The 15763-nt window shown below is 55.1% G+C and overlaps 1 protein-coding gene across 1 annotated transcript in view; it reads right to left on the bottom strand.

Annotated features, from left to right (window-relative positions):
• GLIS1 (GLIS family zinc finger 1) overlaps positions 1 to 15763 on the bottom strand; it is a 209392-nt gene that overhangs the window by 82760 nt on the left and 110869 nt on the right. The window contains exons 3-4 of the mRNA XM_051999643.1: positions 15541 to 15739; positions 6730 to 7867 (exon numbers count right to left, since the gene is read on the bottom strand). Coding sequence (XP_051855603.1) covers positions 6730 to 7867; positions 15541 to 15739 — 1337 coding nt within the window. The remainder of the gene's footprint in view (positions 1 to 6729; positions 7868 to 15540; positions 15740 to 15763) is intronic.

Here is a 15763-nt window from a genome sequence, read left to right as displayed (position 1 = left end):
CCTCCCTCGCCAGGGTCACACGGGGCTGAAATGTAAGTCCGGCCGTTCCGCCCTCCTGGGAGGCCGGGGCGGGCAGTCAGACCGGGGTTAAAGGCCCTGAAGGCTGGAGGCCGCCACCCGGATCCGGGCTCTGGGGAATTGGGAGCGGGGCCAGGCTATAAAACATTGCGGATGGACTCCCACTTTATCATTACCCATGTGAGAAAAATGTCTCGCAAGCATCCCGACACGAGAGCGCGGTAATCGCTTGCAGGCCTCGTAGGCGCTTTTAGCGGGCAGAGGGGGGAGATTTACGGCCCGCCTGACGGAACAAAGGGCAGCGGGGCGGGCGGCGGGTGTGCCGGACCCTTCCCAGCGCTGAGGGGCTGCCTCCGGCCCGAGGACACCAGCAGAGGCCGCAGGGGCCCTCAGCACCACTCGGAAAGGGTCGCCCTGGTCCCCAGGAGCCCGTGGTCCGGCTGCTCCCGAGCGGGCAGGGACCCCCCACCTGGCCGCCCAGCGAGGAAAAAGGAACAGGGGGGCGCGGCGAAGACCCCTCTCTCCCGAGTCTCTCCTTTCCATCTCTTCAGGTCTTTCCATGAGAAATGTATGCGAATGACCACTGTACTGGCCATAGGCGGTGTGTTATAAAGTGACGTGTCAGGGCCGGGGAAACAGGCCTTAGAATGGGGGATTTGGGGTTGGGAGGGACCTAGAACAGGGGGCGTCAGGGCCGGGGAAACAGGCCTTAGAACAGGGGATTCGGGACTGGGAGGGACCTAGAACAGGAGGCATCAGGGCTGGGGAAACAGGCCTTAGAACGGGGGATGTCAGGGCTGGGAGGGACCTAGAACAGGGGGCGTCAGAGCTGGGGAAACAGGCCTTAGAACGGGGGATTCGCGGTTGGGAGGGACCTAGAACAGGGAGCGTCAGAGCCAGGAAGAGGAATCTTAGACTAGGAAATGTCAGAGACACAATTCATTTGCTAGAAAAAGAAACCGAGACCCAGAATACTGAGTCTTACATAGAGTGGGTGCTTAGAAAATAATAAATGTTTATCAACTCTAATAAAAAAATTTAAATAAAGAAATCTAATGATGGTATTGAGAAAAGGCTCCGAGGGCCATCACCGTACAAAAGCTGTCAGAAAAGCCATCTCTGGCTTGGAAAATCTTCTTTTTCCAACTTTCCCAGACCTCTCTGCCACACTGTTCAAGGTCCCCTCCAATCTGTGACAGCTGAGGTTTGAAGGACCCTCCCTCACTCTGATACTCTAAGCAACCTTCCGGTTGTGCTGCTCTCTGCCCTGACATTGAAGGTACAGAGACTTTCATGGGTTCAAAGCATTTTCCCACAGACGACCTCATTAGGTTCCGGTGGCCTGTGACACAGGCAGGGCCCGGATCCCGCTGTCCGTCACCCAGCCAAGACAAAGAAGAAAGCAGGATCAGCGGCTTCCTCGAGGTCCCTCAGTGCCCCAGACGTCCCTCCCGTCCGAGGATTTGTGCCCGGGGAAGGAGCCTGGCTTTTTCGGGCTAAAACTTGGGCTTTCACAGAGTCCCAGGTTTCCCTCTTCCCCGGTAGGCTCCCGAACACACATGAATCCATACAGGGCAGGGAAGGGCGCACAAATGAAAACTGCTGTTATCAATCACCGACACGAAAAAGGCTGGCTTCATCAGGAAGCTTAACAAGAATATTGCTGGCAGGGTTTTTAAACAATATTTCATTTTATTGCCTTTTAATTTGACCAGAAACCTCAGCTCAGGACGGCCAAGTTATTTGGTTTCATGCAACTAATTAGTTCTACAGGAGGAAAAACGGCCCAAAAGAAAGAAAACCCCTGGTTGTTAAAAAACTGAGTCGGCTGAAGGGGGTCCGGGCAAGAACTGCTGTTTCATTTTCATGTTGTTTTATTGACTGGAGTCTTGGGGCTTTTTAAAAGCACATTTTTAAAAATTCGTTCAGATTTGGACACTTCATAAATATTCAATGAATGAAGGAAGGAACAAATGAGTGAATGAACTCTGGCTATAAGTCCGGGCTCTTAACCTCATAACTCAGGAAGAAGTCATGGAACCTAGAGAGCAAGAAGGGACTAGAGTCATTCTGCTCAATCGGGGGCTGGATGTCCTCTCACACCTTTTTACTGATAAGATTATGACATCCCTGAGTCTCAATGTCATCATTTGTAAAATGGGAATATTAACAATTAGATTGGCTGTCTCAAGGGAAAGCACTTTGGAAACACACATGAATGAGCTGTTCTAGAAACTTGGAACCTTAGGGCCAGAACAGGGATTAGAAGAGAGTCTGAGAGCAGGGGATGTCGGAGCTGGGAGGGGGCTTAGAACACGGGGTGTCAGAGCTGGGAGGGGTCTTAAAACAGGGGGTGTCAGAGCTGGGAGGGGTCTTAGAACAGGGGGTGTCAGAGCTGGGAGGGGGCTTAGAACATGGGGTGTCAGAGCTGGGAGGGGGCTTAGAACAGGGGGTGGGAGGAGGCTTAGAACAGGGGATGTCAGAGCTGGGAGGGGGCTTAGAACAGGGGATGTCAGAGTAGGGAGGGACCTTGGAAGTCCTCTGGGTCCCTTATTTTACAATTAGAAAAACAAAGACTCCCCGAGGAAGTTAACTTGCCCAAACTCAGACTGTTAGTGAGCATCCCGGCTGGGCTGGAGCCATGCTCTTGAAGCTCCAAGGCTTTTTTCCACTAACTGGGTAACTGCTCTCCAAAAGGACGGCGGAACCAACTAAAACACAGTCGTCCCTCACCGAGCTTGAGAAGAGCGGGGCCCGGAGATGGGCCCCGCCATGAATCAGAAGCTCCAGGTCTCCCAGGCCACAGGGCGTCCATCAGCACCCGCTTCCTCTAAGGCTCTCAGTGTGGCTCCGTGGAACAGGGAAGGGAGGGGACATTTATAGGAGGGCACGTGGCTTCTAAGATTGGCAAAGCCCCTTCCCCACAATAGCCCTCTGAAGGGAGCTGGCAAGGATCATTACTCCCACTGTACAAATGAGTAAACCGAAGCTCGAGAGGAATGGGGGTGGATCTGCTCAAGGCTCCCGACTCCAAGGCCAGGGCTCTCATCCCAAGCCCTCAATGACCCCCACAAAACAACCCGGCAAGAGACGCCGCCCTCCAACGAATCCCTTTTCTGAGACTGTGTGGGATGCGCCCTTCGGCCATCACCCGTCAATGGTCGCCCACAGCGGGTGGAGGGAAAGAGGCCGAGGTCATTCAGACTCCTTCCTGAGAAGCTCCCCCCTCTGCCGAACGGACCCCGTTAGGCGGCTAATTTCTGCCATCTCAGACGAGCGAAATTCCACTTGTCTGGGAGATCCCGCCTCGGAAAGACAGGGGCCTAATCTTGCCAGAGCCGGGCCCGTCCTCCTGGCACCAGGATTGCGCCTGGCCGTCCTCTGGACCAGAATGCAGATGAAGCTCCAATTTAATAAGGCTAAAATAACACGAGTTAAGTATGAAACATAACAGGATATTGCCGAGAGATTAGGTAGTTTCCTCTCGACTACTTGTGGGACCCAAAGAAAAGGGGGAGAAAACCCCCCGGAGAGTCCCATCGGCCAGCGGGTTGGGGGCCGCGCGTGAGAACCGAGGGAAGCCCCCGGGCCAGCCCGGCTCGGGTCCGAGACGCCCCCGGCCCACGAGAGAAGAGCTTCCCACCGGCCTCTCTCCGGGGCGGGCTGCGGCAGGAGCAAGTCGGGTAAATTTAAACCAGCTGGGAGGACGGAGAGTGTTACAGTTGGATGAGGAGGAACCTTACCTCATGAAAGGCTTGTGGAAACTGCTGTTGGAAAGATAATAAAAGGATTAACTGCTGCTTTCGGCCTAGACCAATCGCTTTTCAATCAAAATGTCTCTTCTATTTCCTGTTCTCGAGGAGCCTGCATTCCCAGATTCCTCTTGTCTACACAGCCCGCGGTATCAAAGCTTGTCATGAGAAATTAATAATTGTCCTCGAAGGAGAGAGCTTATTTTTCCGGGCGGGGATGCTGCTTATGGTACAGACGACGACCCCCTTACCTACGGAGCCGGCCGGCGGTCTGGAGCGGGTCTGCCCGATGATCTGCTCTCTCTGAAGCAAGGTCACTCTTGGCTCCTGAGGGGCCGTTCTTCCTAAAGCAGTTCTTCCTCTCCCCATCCCTGGGCTTAAAACCCTTGCGGAGTGAACCTCCCCCATCAGGAGACAGCAGCTCCCATCACTGGAGGCCTCCAAGCAGAGCTAGAAGGGCTCCCGTTGTAGGGGTATGGAGGCCGTGGGGGAGAGTGCAGCAGGCGCAGAGGAGGAAGACCTGGCTTAGAGTCCCCCCCAGAAAACCCCCAGCATCCCTTTCTCAGCCTCAGTACAAGAGCTTCTATCCCTCAGGACTGTTGTGGGCGTTTTGAGGGGGACGGCCCCAAACCCAACATAGACCCTCCCGTCAAGACTGGAAGATGCTCTGGGAACGTCACAGCATTACAGAAGTGGGGGGCCTGAATCTCACTGTTGAGGGGGACGCTCTGTCTCTTCGAGGGGCCCTCCTGAGCCGAGACCTCGGCGGAAGGGAAGGCCTGGCTGGGGCTTTGGGACTGAGATGGAGTGGGATTCTTCACCCTCTGACAGCCTGGATCCTTGGGGATCCCCAATCTAATCACACTGATAAAGGCCAAAAATCAAATGGAACGTTTGGCTAAACCACGTATAGGACGGCCGAGGAAACCGATTATAGCGAAATGTAGTTAGTTACCCCATATTTGTTAGAAAAGTCCCGGGCCCCCGAGCTAAGGACCCCTGATGGGGGAGCCTCGCCGGCCAGCCGTTTGGGACGGCGGCCGTCCAACTATCAAGAGACTTGGCTTCCAGTGTCCCGGAGGGTGTTCTCCGCCATTTCCGAGCCAGTTCCGAGCCTTCTGCCACAGGCTCCTCCCCCATCCCTAGCCCTGGGAACCTGGCAGGAGCGCATCAAGGTCAAAGGTGAGCTGGGTCCTCACTGAGCCCCTGGGCTTCTATGGACTGAGACCAAGCCAGGCCTTCCAACCCTAGGACTCAGGTTAGACCCTAGGTTCTGAGGGGAGAGTTCCACCATTCAGACCCCAAACCGGGACACACAGTCACTTCCCAGCCATTTCCAAGCCCCATCTGAGCAGGCATTCTCCCCCACAACTCCCTTTTAGGGGCCACCTTCACTCTCTGGGAGCCTTTCTTGGTACCCCCAGTGCTTCATATAGGGCCTGGCTTCTTGTTCATTTATTCCGTGTAATCCTCTCATTAACCCAGGTCTCAGCCTTCCCACTTCCTGAGCCTCAGTTTCCCCATCTGTTAGAAGAAGGAGATTTCAGCTGCTCAACAATGGAAATGTGTTGGCTCAGAACAGGTTCATCTGATGAGTGACTGAGCTCACGAAGGAGTGAGGCGCTGAAAGAAAGCTTGCCGAATGGCTGAATGAGGAAGTGCTAATTAGTTAATTAGTCAAGTTCCTAAAATTCCTGGAAGAAGAAATGAGGGGTTAGGGAGAGTCGATGCTTGAGCCCCGACGCCCGCTACAGACCAGGCCGGACAGGATTCATCCTCTCGTTAGTTGTGTGACCCTGGGCAAGTCATTTAATATTCGCAAGTAGCTTTTTCCCGACAAAACAAAACAAACTCATATTTAGTGAATTAAAAATACGGGAGTTCAGAAAGAAATGGAAAATTGCAGTGCCCACATTGACTGAATCTTGCGCTTTTAAGCACCACCTTAAACAAGGAAATTACTGGGAATGCGGTTATCCAAATTTGGGTAAATCGTTTTTCAGCTTTAACGCTCTCTATAAACGTCAGCTCTTTGTTACGATGAAACGCGCTCACATACAGCGAACGTAACAAACTTCTGTAATGTCAGGGTGACAGAAACGTCCGTTATGTTTCCTTATCTCCGATTTGGGGGAGACACTTCCACTGCAGGGATTCGGGGGAAGAACCTTGCCCGGAGCAAGAAGACTTGAGTTCAAACCTAAAATCAGATCAAACTTGCTGTGAAATCACCCGGACTCTGTCTGCCTCGGTTTCCTCAGTTATAAAAATGAGAATAATAATAGCGTCTACCTCTCAGGGCTCTATAAGGATTAAGCGAGACAACTTTTATCTCATGTGCTTGGAGCACAGTGGGTCCCTTCTCCTCTCATAGGGTCGCTTTACCAGCCCCCGATGGCAGTTCCCGACCTCTCTAAGTGGGAGGACCTTTTTTAAAACGTTACAGAACCCTATCAGAATGCTACGGTATTCAAACTGGGCTTAGTGTCACCGGTGCCGAAAATACCCAAAACACCCTGGACTCTCTTGCGCGGTTCCAGATGAGGGGTTTGGGGGCCAGCTCTAAAGCTCATGTGATTCCCAAGCTGGGCCCTCTCTCTATGTCCCTCCCACAGAGGGCCAAAGGAGGCACGATGTCACCACCTGCTGTGAGGCTCCAGTACCTGGAGAGTCACACTGGGAGGGTCTGGCTCTTTCAAGGGAAGGAAAAGGGAGACCCACTGATGGAGTGTCAGCCACAGCCCCCCTCATGTCAGCCCCCAGGAGGGGATGGCAGGGGGAAGAGCATCTGAGAGAAGAGAGGACCCTGGTCCGGGAGGACTGAGAAGAGAGGACCCCGGTCTGGGAAGACTGAGGAGAGAGGACCCTGGTCCGGGAGGACTGAGGAGAGAGGACCCTGGTCCAGGAGGACTCAGAAGAGAGGACCTGGCCCATCAGCCGGCGGAGGGGGAGCACTTACCATGCACTTGTTGGGCTTCTCCCCGGAGTGCACCCGCATGTGGATCAACAGCTTGTAGCGGGCGTTGAAGGGCTTGTAGCGCCTCACGCAGCCTGCCCAGAAGCAGGTGAAGTCCTCGCCCTTGCGCTGGTCGATGTGGGTCTTCTCGATGTGGCGGACCAGCTCCTCTTGCTGGCCGTAGGCTGCGTCGCAGTCGATCCAGCGACACACCTGCCGCCCGGCGCCCGGCTCCGGCTCCTCTCCGTCGCTGGGCGGCAGGGCCTTGGGGGAGCCGGGGAGACCGAGGTGGGGCCCCAAGCCCTGGCCCAGCTGCTGGTGCAGGTGGTAGGGAGGGGGCAGGCCCTGGTGCTGAGGGGGCGGCGGCGCAGGCGGGTACAGCTCGGCGTTGGAGGGATAGTCGTCGGCCGGCTCCTGCTTCAGGAAGCCCACCTTGTGGCCGGGGCCCGCGGGGGAGGCCTCCTGCTGGGGGACGGCCCCGCTCATGGAGAGCCGGAGGCCGGCACTCTCGCCCTCCAGGTGCCGCAGGGGCTGCACCGGCAGCAGCTCACGGTCCACACACTCCCGCTCGGCGGGCAGCGGGACCAGGCAGGCCGGCGGGGAGGGCAGGCCGCAGGGGTGGCCGGCCAGGGGCCGGGGGGGCTTCGGCACGCCGTGCTGCGGCGGGGGGTTGGGGGGCACGCCCATGGGGCCGGGCCGGAGGCCGCTGACACAGGTGACCAAGGAGGCCTGAGGGGTACGGATGATGGTGGTGATGTCGAGGCCCTCCATGGACAAGGACGAGGACGAGGAGGCTGAGGAAGTGGAAGCCGGAGGCAGGATGGAGAAGCAGCACCTCTTCATGGCACCCGCCGGGAAACGGGACGGAGTAGGCGGGGGCGCAGGAGGCCCCCCGCTTCCCAAGGAGGCCGGGCCGACGGCGGGGTGCTCACCGCTCATCAGGTAGGATGGGGAGGGGGCCGTGAAGGGGCCGCCGCTCATGAGGTCAAGATCGGCGTGCAGCCCGGGGGGGCAGGTCTCTGCAAACCTCCTCACGGCAGAGAAGTCCGAGCCAGCCTTGTAGTCGCTCACGTACTCCTGCTTGATCTGCTGGGGCGGGTGGCCTCCGTTAAGAAACGACGGCTCTGGGAACCGGGGACACCTGGAACACAGGGAAGGGTTACTCAGATGGGGGCCGGGGCAGCTGAAGGCCCTGAGCAAGGGGAGGAGAAGCTTTACCGAGTTAAAGGGAAAAGGAAAGAGGGAGCAACACAAAGGGAGAGACAAGAGACAGAGACAGAGACAGAGAGACAGAGAAAGAGAGACAGAGACAGAGACAAAGAGAGAGAGAGAGAGAGAGAGAGAGAGAGAGAGAGAGAGAGAGAGAGAGAGAGACAGACAGAGAGAGAGAAAGAGACAGAGAGAGAGACTGGCCCTGGTTTGTACTGAACACATGCTTGCTGCTCTTGCTGCTGACTGACTGCCCTGAAAGAGCTCACCTTCCATGGGCTTCTGTCCCAACCCTGGCTCTGGTCCCTGTGGGACTGAATCAGCCTCAGTTTCCAGATCCCAAAAGGACGTGGGGGGAGGGGGGAGTCACAAAGAGCTAAAGTCAGACTGGGGACAGATCCAGGGGAGGCCGAAGAGAAGGAGAAGGAGAGAAGCGGGACAGTGAGAAGCGGGTGGTAGAGAATGGTGGGGGTGGGGGTGGGGGGGAAGAGGATAAATGTGTGAGAGAAAGAGATGCCGGGGAGATAATGGGAGAACCGAGCGCAGAGAAAGAGGAGGGATGGGCTGGGAGGGAGGAGAAGATGGCGAGAAGTTGAACCTGACCCCACGGCCATTGTGAGCACAAGGCCCCCACCTGGCTTTGGGTTACAGGCCCAGAAAGCAGGTCGTGTTTTTTTAATCGGCATCTCTCCTCACTCCGAGCCTCTCTGTATCCTTGGCTCCGGCCGCCCCCGACCCAGAGGGCTCTGGGGGAATCAGGTTCCCGCTCGGGGAACGTCCTGAGGGAGCCGGCCACAGACAACTCTGTGAGGCGCCTTGGATACCAGGAAATCTGTTTCTAATTTTAAATTCTTCTTCAACTTTTCCCTGACTCAGGCATTTGAAAAACTGCAATCTTCTTGACAACTTTTTAAATTAGAAAGCTGTTAATTTTGTAAGCTGTCACCCAAGGCACCCGCCCTCCTCCACATGCAGTGGAGGGCTGCCCCTCTGCCTCTTGCCTGAACTACTGTCCCGGACTCCTCCCGAGGCACTCCTCCCGAGGCGCTCCTCCCCAAGGTGCTCCTCCCCGAGGCGCTCTTCCCTGAGGCCCCTCTGCCCGGGCAGATACTCCAGCCCATCCATCGCCCCAGGACGGCTCCATCCAGCTCTTACATAGCTATGAACACATTGCCCCTCTGCCTCTTGCCTGAACTACTGTCCTGGACTCCTCCCGAGGCGCTCCTCCCCTCTGCCCAGACAGATGCTCCAGCCCATCCATCGCCCCAGGACGGCTCCGTCCAGCTCTTAAATAGCTATGAACACGCTGCCCCTCTGGTCAGACCGTTAGCTTCTCGAGGGCAGTCTGGGTGGTTCATGTTCCCAGGCCTTGGCTCTGACATCTTCCTTAGCTGCACATGACCGACAGGGCGGAGGCTGAACTCTTCCACCTGGCGTTCGAGGCTAGAAGGAGACCAATCTCCTCCTGCACTGCTCCTCTCTAAAACCAAGTTATTGTCCCCTCCTGTCCCTGACCTTTGTTAACAGTGCTCCGGACATCCTCTGTCTCCTGGTCTTGCCTTTTAAACAAAACCAAAACCAAACCCCCGCCCTCTGAGGCTGTGAGCTGTAGCCCCGAGCGACCTGACCCGCTTCCAGGCTTCCCGGGGCTGCCCCGGCATCTCTGACCCGGCGGCCTATCCCTCAGTAACAACAATTACAGCCAATACACCTGTAACGGTTACAGAGAACTTTATTTTCCTCTGTTCCTAAAGCCTTCACGTTATGCTGTGTTCCCTTTTTACAGAACAGGAAACTGAGGAGAGGGATCCTGCTCAAAGTCATGCAACTCCTTCCGAGACAGGACTCGGGGCCTCGTGACTACGAAGCCGGCTCTTCCTTCCCCGCTCCAGCCGCCGGCTCCTAAAACCTTCCCAGCTTCGAGCAGAAACGAGGCTTTCTTTAGAGAGTTGTGTTGTGACCACACTGAGATAAACAGGGAGGCTCTAGGCCTAAGGACCCAGGAAGGTTCCTGCCCAGTTTGGCCTAGAAAGGTGAGGGAGCCTCTTGGGAAACCGAGGAGATTCCGGCTGCTCCTGAGGTCCTTGGGGCCATCTTCAGCAGGTCCCCCTATGTCCCAGAGGTTTGATCACACAGCTACCAAGGGACAGAGGTAGGATTCGCACCTGCATCCTCTGACTTCAAAACCAGGACTGGATTATCCAAGAATGAAGCAGTTTCTCACGCGTGGCAAGTCTGGTCTTACAGAACATCTAGATCAAAATCCAGAGCCTTCCCACTGGGATCTCTGCCCAGGTTGCAGAGTTTCAGGAACAGGATGCTGGGAACCTCCAACCTCATGGGGGGGGAGGGGAAGGGGTTATAAAGAAGAGATCTGGACACCCCCGAACGCCATCGAGCCATCAGTCACCATTACTACCAGTAATCCCCCGCCAGGATTTGTACCCTCCAGTTTCCCCTCCGCAGGGAAGTCATCACTCTAGCGACCCGGGCAAATCGAACTGTAAAAGATTCAGACTGGACGGAAGCTCGGCGATGAGACCCACGCACTCATTTCATACAAGAAGAGACTGATCGCTGTTGAAGGGAAGAGATTTTCCAAAGCCTCGTGATAAACTGGTGGCAAAGCCGAGAGAAATCAGCTGACCACTAGGTAGGAACTGGAAAAAATCAAGTTTTTCTCCCTTTTCAAGAAAACAGATTTACTCTTATTTTATTTGGGGCAAAGAGATTCTTGTCAAGTAGATCACATGTGTGCAAATATCTCTATGTTTATAGTTATATTTTATATATAAATATATATATATATAAATAATATTTCCCTATAGCATTCTACTACAATGTAATATTCAGCTCACGTGTGCAGCAAGAGAGATTTCTGCAGTTCTCTTCAATCCCCAAACTTTTTTTTTCTTCTTCTTCTTTTTTCTTTTTCTTCTTTTTTTCTCTTTTCTCTTTTTTCTTCTTTTTCTTTTTCTTTTTTTTCTTTTTTCTCTTTTCTTTTTTTTTTCTCAATCCCCAAACTTCTAAAGAAACAAATTAGCTGCTACTTAAAAGCTGTCATCTAACTCCCTTCCTTAAATGACTCTTATTCTCGATAACATAACTATAGCAAACTCTGGGGATTATGGGGTGGAGGGGAAGGGGAAGAGCACCATGGGATAGGGGAGCACTGAAGTACAAAGAGGATTCTCAGAGCTATAAGTAGGGACCCAAACGGGACCCAATGGCGAAAGACCAATGGGGAAAATCCGAAAGATCAAGCAAGACCGCCTAAAACCAAACCCAGCACGTGAGCAGATAACTAACAGAGAGGATCCTAAAAACAGAAGGAAAAATGAGCAAAATGTTAAAGGGAAACCAAAACATGTTGAACAAAGATTATGAAAGGAGTGAAAATGAGGCAATAATAACTGATAAGACCACGGAGAAAAAGAAACTCCGGAATGATTGAAAAGAGAAAAAAAGCTTTTATAGAAAAGAACTTGGGAATGAATTTAGATGAGACATTCGAGCTTAGGATTTAAAGCAAAAAGCAGAGCAGGAAAAATATTGACTATGTGATAGAGAATCTCTTCAAAGAAACAGAAGCAAGGAAAAAGAGAAAAAAAAGAATTTCAAAGACACAAAAAAGCAGAAGAAATTTTAACAGAAGAGTAACAAAAAGCACCAATGTTACGGGTACAATTGTAAAGGAGACAAAGCAAAGGCCCGAATTTGTGCAGACAGAGCTTGGGAATCTAAGCAATTCCAGAAAACGATTACAAATTTTATAAAGAAGAATTCTAAAAGGCAGGAAAAATATCATAGATTTTTAAAAAATGAATTCTATAAGGTAGGGAAAATAGCACAGATTTTTTACAAATTATAAGACAGGAAAAATATTATAAATTTTGAAAGAAGCAATTCTATAAGACAGGGAAAATATCACAAATTTTCCCAAAAAATTCTATAAGGCAGCAAAAATATCACAAATTTTTAAAAAATGAATCCTATAAGGCAGGAAAAATATCACAGATTTTTGAAAAATTATAAGGCAGGAAAAATATTATAAATTTTTGAAGAATGAATTCTATAAGACAAGGAAAATATTACAAATTTTTGAAAAATGAATCCTATAAGGCAAGGCAAATAGCATAGATTTTCAAAAAAAATTTATAAGGCAGGAAAAATGTCACAAATTTTAAAGAGTGAATTCTATAAGGCAGGAAATAGAAGAGATATTTCCCAAAGTCCTGAATGTGAATGACAACATAGTACTGAGGAAGAGAAAATACAATGCCTTCTTGTGCGTACAGATCCTCTCATTTTGTCTTACTTCATTGGCTAGCTCAGCGGCAAGTCGTAGATGCACAGAAATGACCTGAGAAGACACCTCCAGCCTTTCATCACAACAGTCCGAGACCCTGGAGGGTCTTAAGCTGCCTCCTCGGCCGAATGAGGGAACGGCACATTCCCTTGACACAGCCCACAATCCCCTGACACGGCCTCTTTGCCGTTCTTCACCCACAATATTCCATTTTCCATATGTTACTACTCCTGATGGTCTCAAAGAATCCTTTATTTCTCTCAAAACTCTGCTCTACCAGATACCTCTTCCTCCAGGAAGCCTTCCCCGATTCCCTCAGCTAGCTTCGTTCCTCTCCCAAACTGCCTCATTTATCTTATATCCATCTTCAGTGGCTACTCTGCCTTCCCTGACAAACTCCTGAAGGCCGGGACTGTTTCCCTTCTGTCTCTACATCTGGCATCGTACCTGGGTCCTTTCAGCATGTTCCTCACCATCATGGCGGCCCTCATCTGACCAATATCCTTGCTCCAGGGAGGGGGTGGGGGAGTGATGTGCTCTGACCAAGTCCAAGACATCTGGAGGCTCGAGCTGCTGCCTCTGGACAGCGTCCTCCCCCCCCCTCCCCAAACGCCACCTCGGCCCACTCCCCGGTCAGTCCGTTCCGGCCGAGCACCGAGCCCCTCGAAATCCCGGATCTTCTGCCCGTGGGAAAAGGGGTTACCTCCAGCTCCCCTGCCTCATACACGCAAATCTGATTTTCTTACACCCCAGGCGTAAAACTGAGAATTAACCTCGGCTCAGGTTCCCCTCACTCCCATCAGCCTTTTCTGAGATCTGCTTGACTCCTGCGTTAGCCGGGGCGTCAGCTGCCACCCCCACTTGTGGGCCCCCCAACAGTTGGGTGCCGCTGCCCACCGAGAGCTTGCCCAAGTCCCTGACTAAAAAGCTGATCATTTCTGGGCCAGCGTCTCCCACTGATGCCCCCTCAGCCCTCTTAGGTCTGCTGGTTATCTGCCCTGGCGGTGGGGGGGTGCCCGGGGGGTCCCCTCGGAATGAAATCTGAACCAAAAGAAGGGAAGGTGTGTCTCCCCAGAGGGAGCCACTTCCTCAGAGAGCCGCCCTCCCCGATCTCCTTTCCAGCAGATGCTGTAAGAGGGGATAACGGATCGGGGTCCGGGGAGAAGGATCCAGTTTCCGAGATTCTCTCCCGCAGGATCCTTCTTCACAGTGGGAGGCGGGCTGGTTCCCCCGTGGGGCAGCAGCCCCTCTGAGGCAGCCAACCCAGGGGGGAGGGCGCGGGGTTCCCGCAGGATACTGGTGTTGGGCCTGAGTTCTGGTTCCGGCCCTGGGTGGTAACCGGTGGGTTAGCGCCTGAGGTCTCCGGCACAGTACGGGCCAAAAGGCTGCCGCGGACTCCGTCTCAGAGCTTGTAACAGCATCTTCCGGACCGGAGGTGGGGGGCCTCTTGTTTCTCCCCCGCTGGGGTATCCTCCCCAGTACCCCCCCCCCATCACGGCCTGTTTTGTCTCCTAGACAAAGAGGTGACCCTAAAAATCCGATGTTTTCCCCAAAGGGTAAGTCTAACCACGTCACGCTTTATTTGCTAAACTTTTATGGCCCCTCGTACCCCAAGGTCAAATGTCAACTCCTCTGTTCAGCACCCGAAGCCCCCTGGGTCATCCTCTGCTCAAGGGAGGGGCCCGGGCTCCAAGGCAGGCGAGGAGGGCCCAAGACCCTGGGCCGAGGGGAGTGTCTCCTTCTGCCCCCTCCCCCCCCCAGCCTGACCTCCTGCTCCTGGGAGGACTCCTCAAGCCATTCAAGGTCTGGAGACAAATGGCTAAGGAGCGCCGGTCCAAGACACAGGAACAATGGGGGAAGAGACACACCCTTTAACCCCCCACCCCCCTACAGAACAAAACACAACTCTGTCCGGGTCCCAGAATCGGGAATCTCGGAGCCAAAATGGCCTCTGAGGGCGTCGCCCCCGGCCCGTCTCAGGACGGGATTATTCGGCCTTCCCGGACACGTCAGGGCAGGGGAGCCACAGCTTTGAGGCGCTTCTCTAATCAGGATCTCTTATCTTTCCAGCTCTTCCCGGCCTTGACTCTGAAAACTCCTCTTCATCCCTGCTGTGATCCCTCCCCCTTCCGGACTCATGCCCACTAGGGTGAGACCCCCCCCCCCATCCCAAGCCCCTGCTCTCTCCTCCCTCGGGTCCCTCCGATGGTGCCTCGCTAATCCCACGTCTGGCTGACCCCTGCCCTCCGCCCCCTTCTCCCCTCCTCTCACGTTGCTGAATGACCCGGAGGGAACAGAGCCAGGCTGGCTCCTCCCGAGGGCCCTCAGGCTGCATAGTGGTCCTCTTCCTCCTCCTCCTCCCCTTCCTCCTCCACCTCCTCTCCCTCCTCCTCTCCCTCCTCCTCCTCCTCCTCCCCTTCCTCCTCCACCTCCTCTCCTTCCTCCTCTCCCTCCTCCACCTCCTCTCCCTCTTCCTCCACCTCCTCTCCTCCTCCTCCTCCTCCTCCTCCCTGACTGACTCTCCTCTGGGTCTCCCTGACTCCGGTTGGCGTCTCTGAAACCCGAGCAAGCGCAGAGACATCTGGTGCCCTCGGGGAAGGCCGGCGGCCGGTGCTGCTCCCAGCGACCCTCTCCTCTCGGTCCATCCGCGCTGACCCCACCCAGGGGGCGCCCGGGGCACCTCCCCCTCCTCCCCCTCCGGCTTGTTACAAAACCGCGCCATGGGGCAGCAGGGGGCGCAGTGGGTGCAGCCCCAGCCCCGAGGTCAGGAGGGCCCGGGTTCCACTCCGGCCTCAGACACTTCCCGGCTGTGGGACCTGGGCGAGTCACTGAGCCCCAACTGCCTCGGGGGGATAGATAACGATAACTCACAATAAAGCAGCGCCCCCAGCTCTGCCTCCGCACCAGGGACCCCGGGGCTTGTTTGTCCCGCGCTGCAGCCCCGCGGCTCCCCCGGCTCCCGGAGCGCAGACTCAGCGCGCCCGGACGGACTCCTCACCCCCTCCCCCGCTGCCCCCCATCCCCCCTTCTCCAGCCCGGCAGGACGCTGAGGGGAAGGCAGAGGGGCCAGCGGGAGCCGTGTCCAGCTGAGACGCCGCCGGCAGGCGGAGCCGGGGCCGGGCAGAGGGATCGGGGCTGCGGGAGGCCGAGCGGGGGCAGACCCGCCGACCTTCGGGGACGAGTCCCGGCGTCTCCCGCTGCTGCAGCTGGGCGGCGCCTGCCCCCCCCGGCCCCCCTCTCCGCCCCCTCCCCATTTTCGGGGCTCCCCCCGCTGCCGCCCCGCCCGCGGGCTGTACCTGCTGTCTGCGTGGGCCAGGCTGCCCTGCCCGGCGTGGAGGCGTCGGTCACAGGGCATCGGGTGGTCCCGGAAGCCGGGGCTGGCGGCGTGGATGAACAGGCTCTGGCGGCACACGGGGACCGCGCCGTCCGCCACCTCTATGCCCAGCAGGCTCTTCTTCTCCGGGCCCAGGTGGAAGTGGCCGTAGCCGCCGTTCGCTGGCAGGAGACAAGGGGAGAGAG

This window comes from Antechinus flavipes, chromosome 4 (assembly GCF_016432865.1).
Source record: "Antechinus flavipes isolate AdamAnt ecotype Samford, QLD, Australia chromosome 4, AdamAnt_v2, whole genome shotgun sequence".
NCBI lineage: Eukaryota > Metazoa > Chordata > Mammalia > Dasyuromorphia > Dasyuridae > Antechinus > Antechinus flavipes.
The sequence above is the reverse complement of the archived record's forward strand: the minus strand, read 5'-3'. Positions and strand labels throughout refer to the sequence as shown.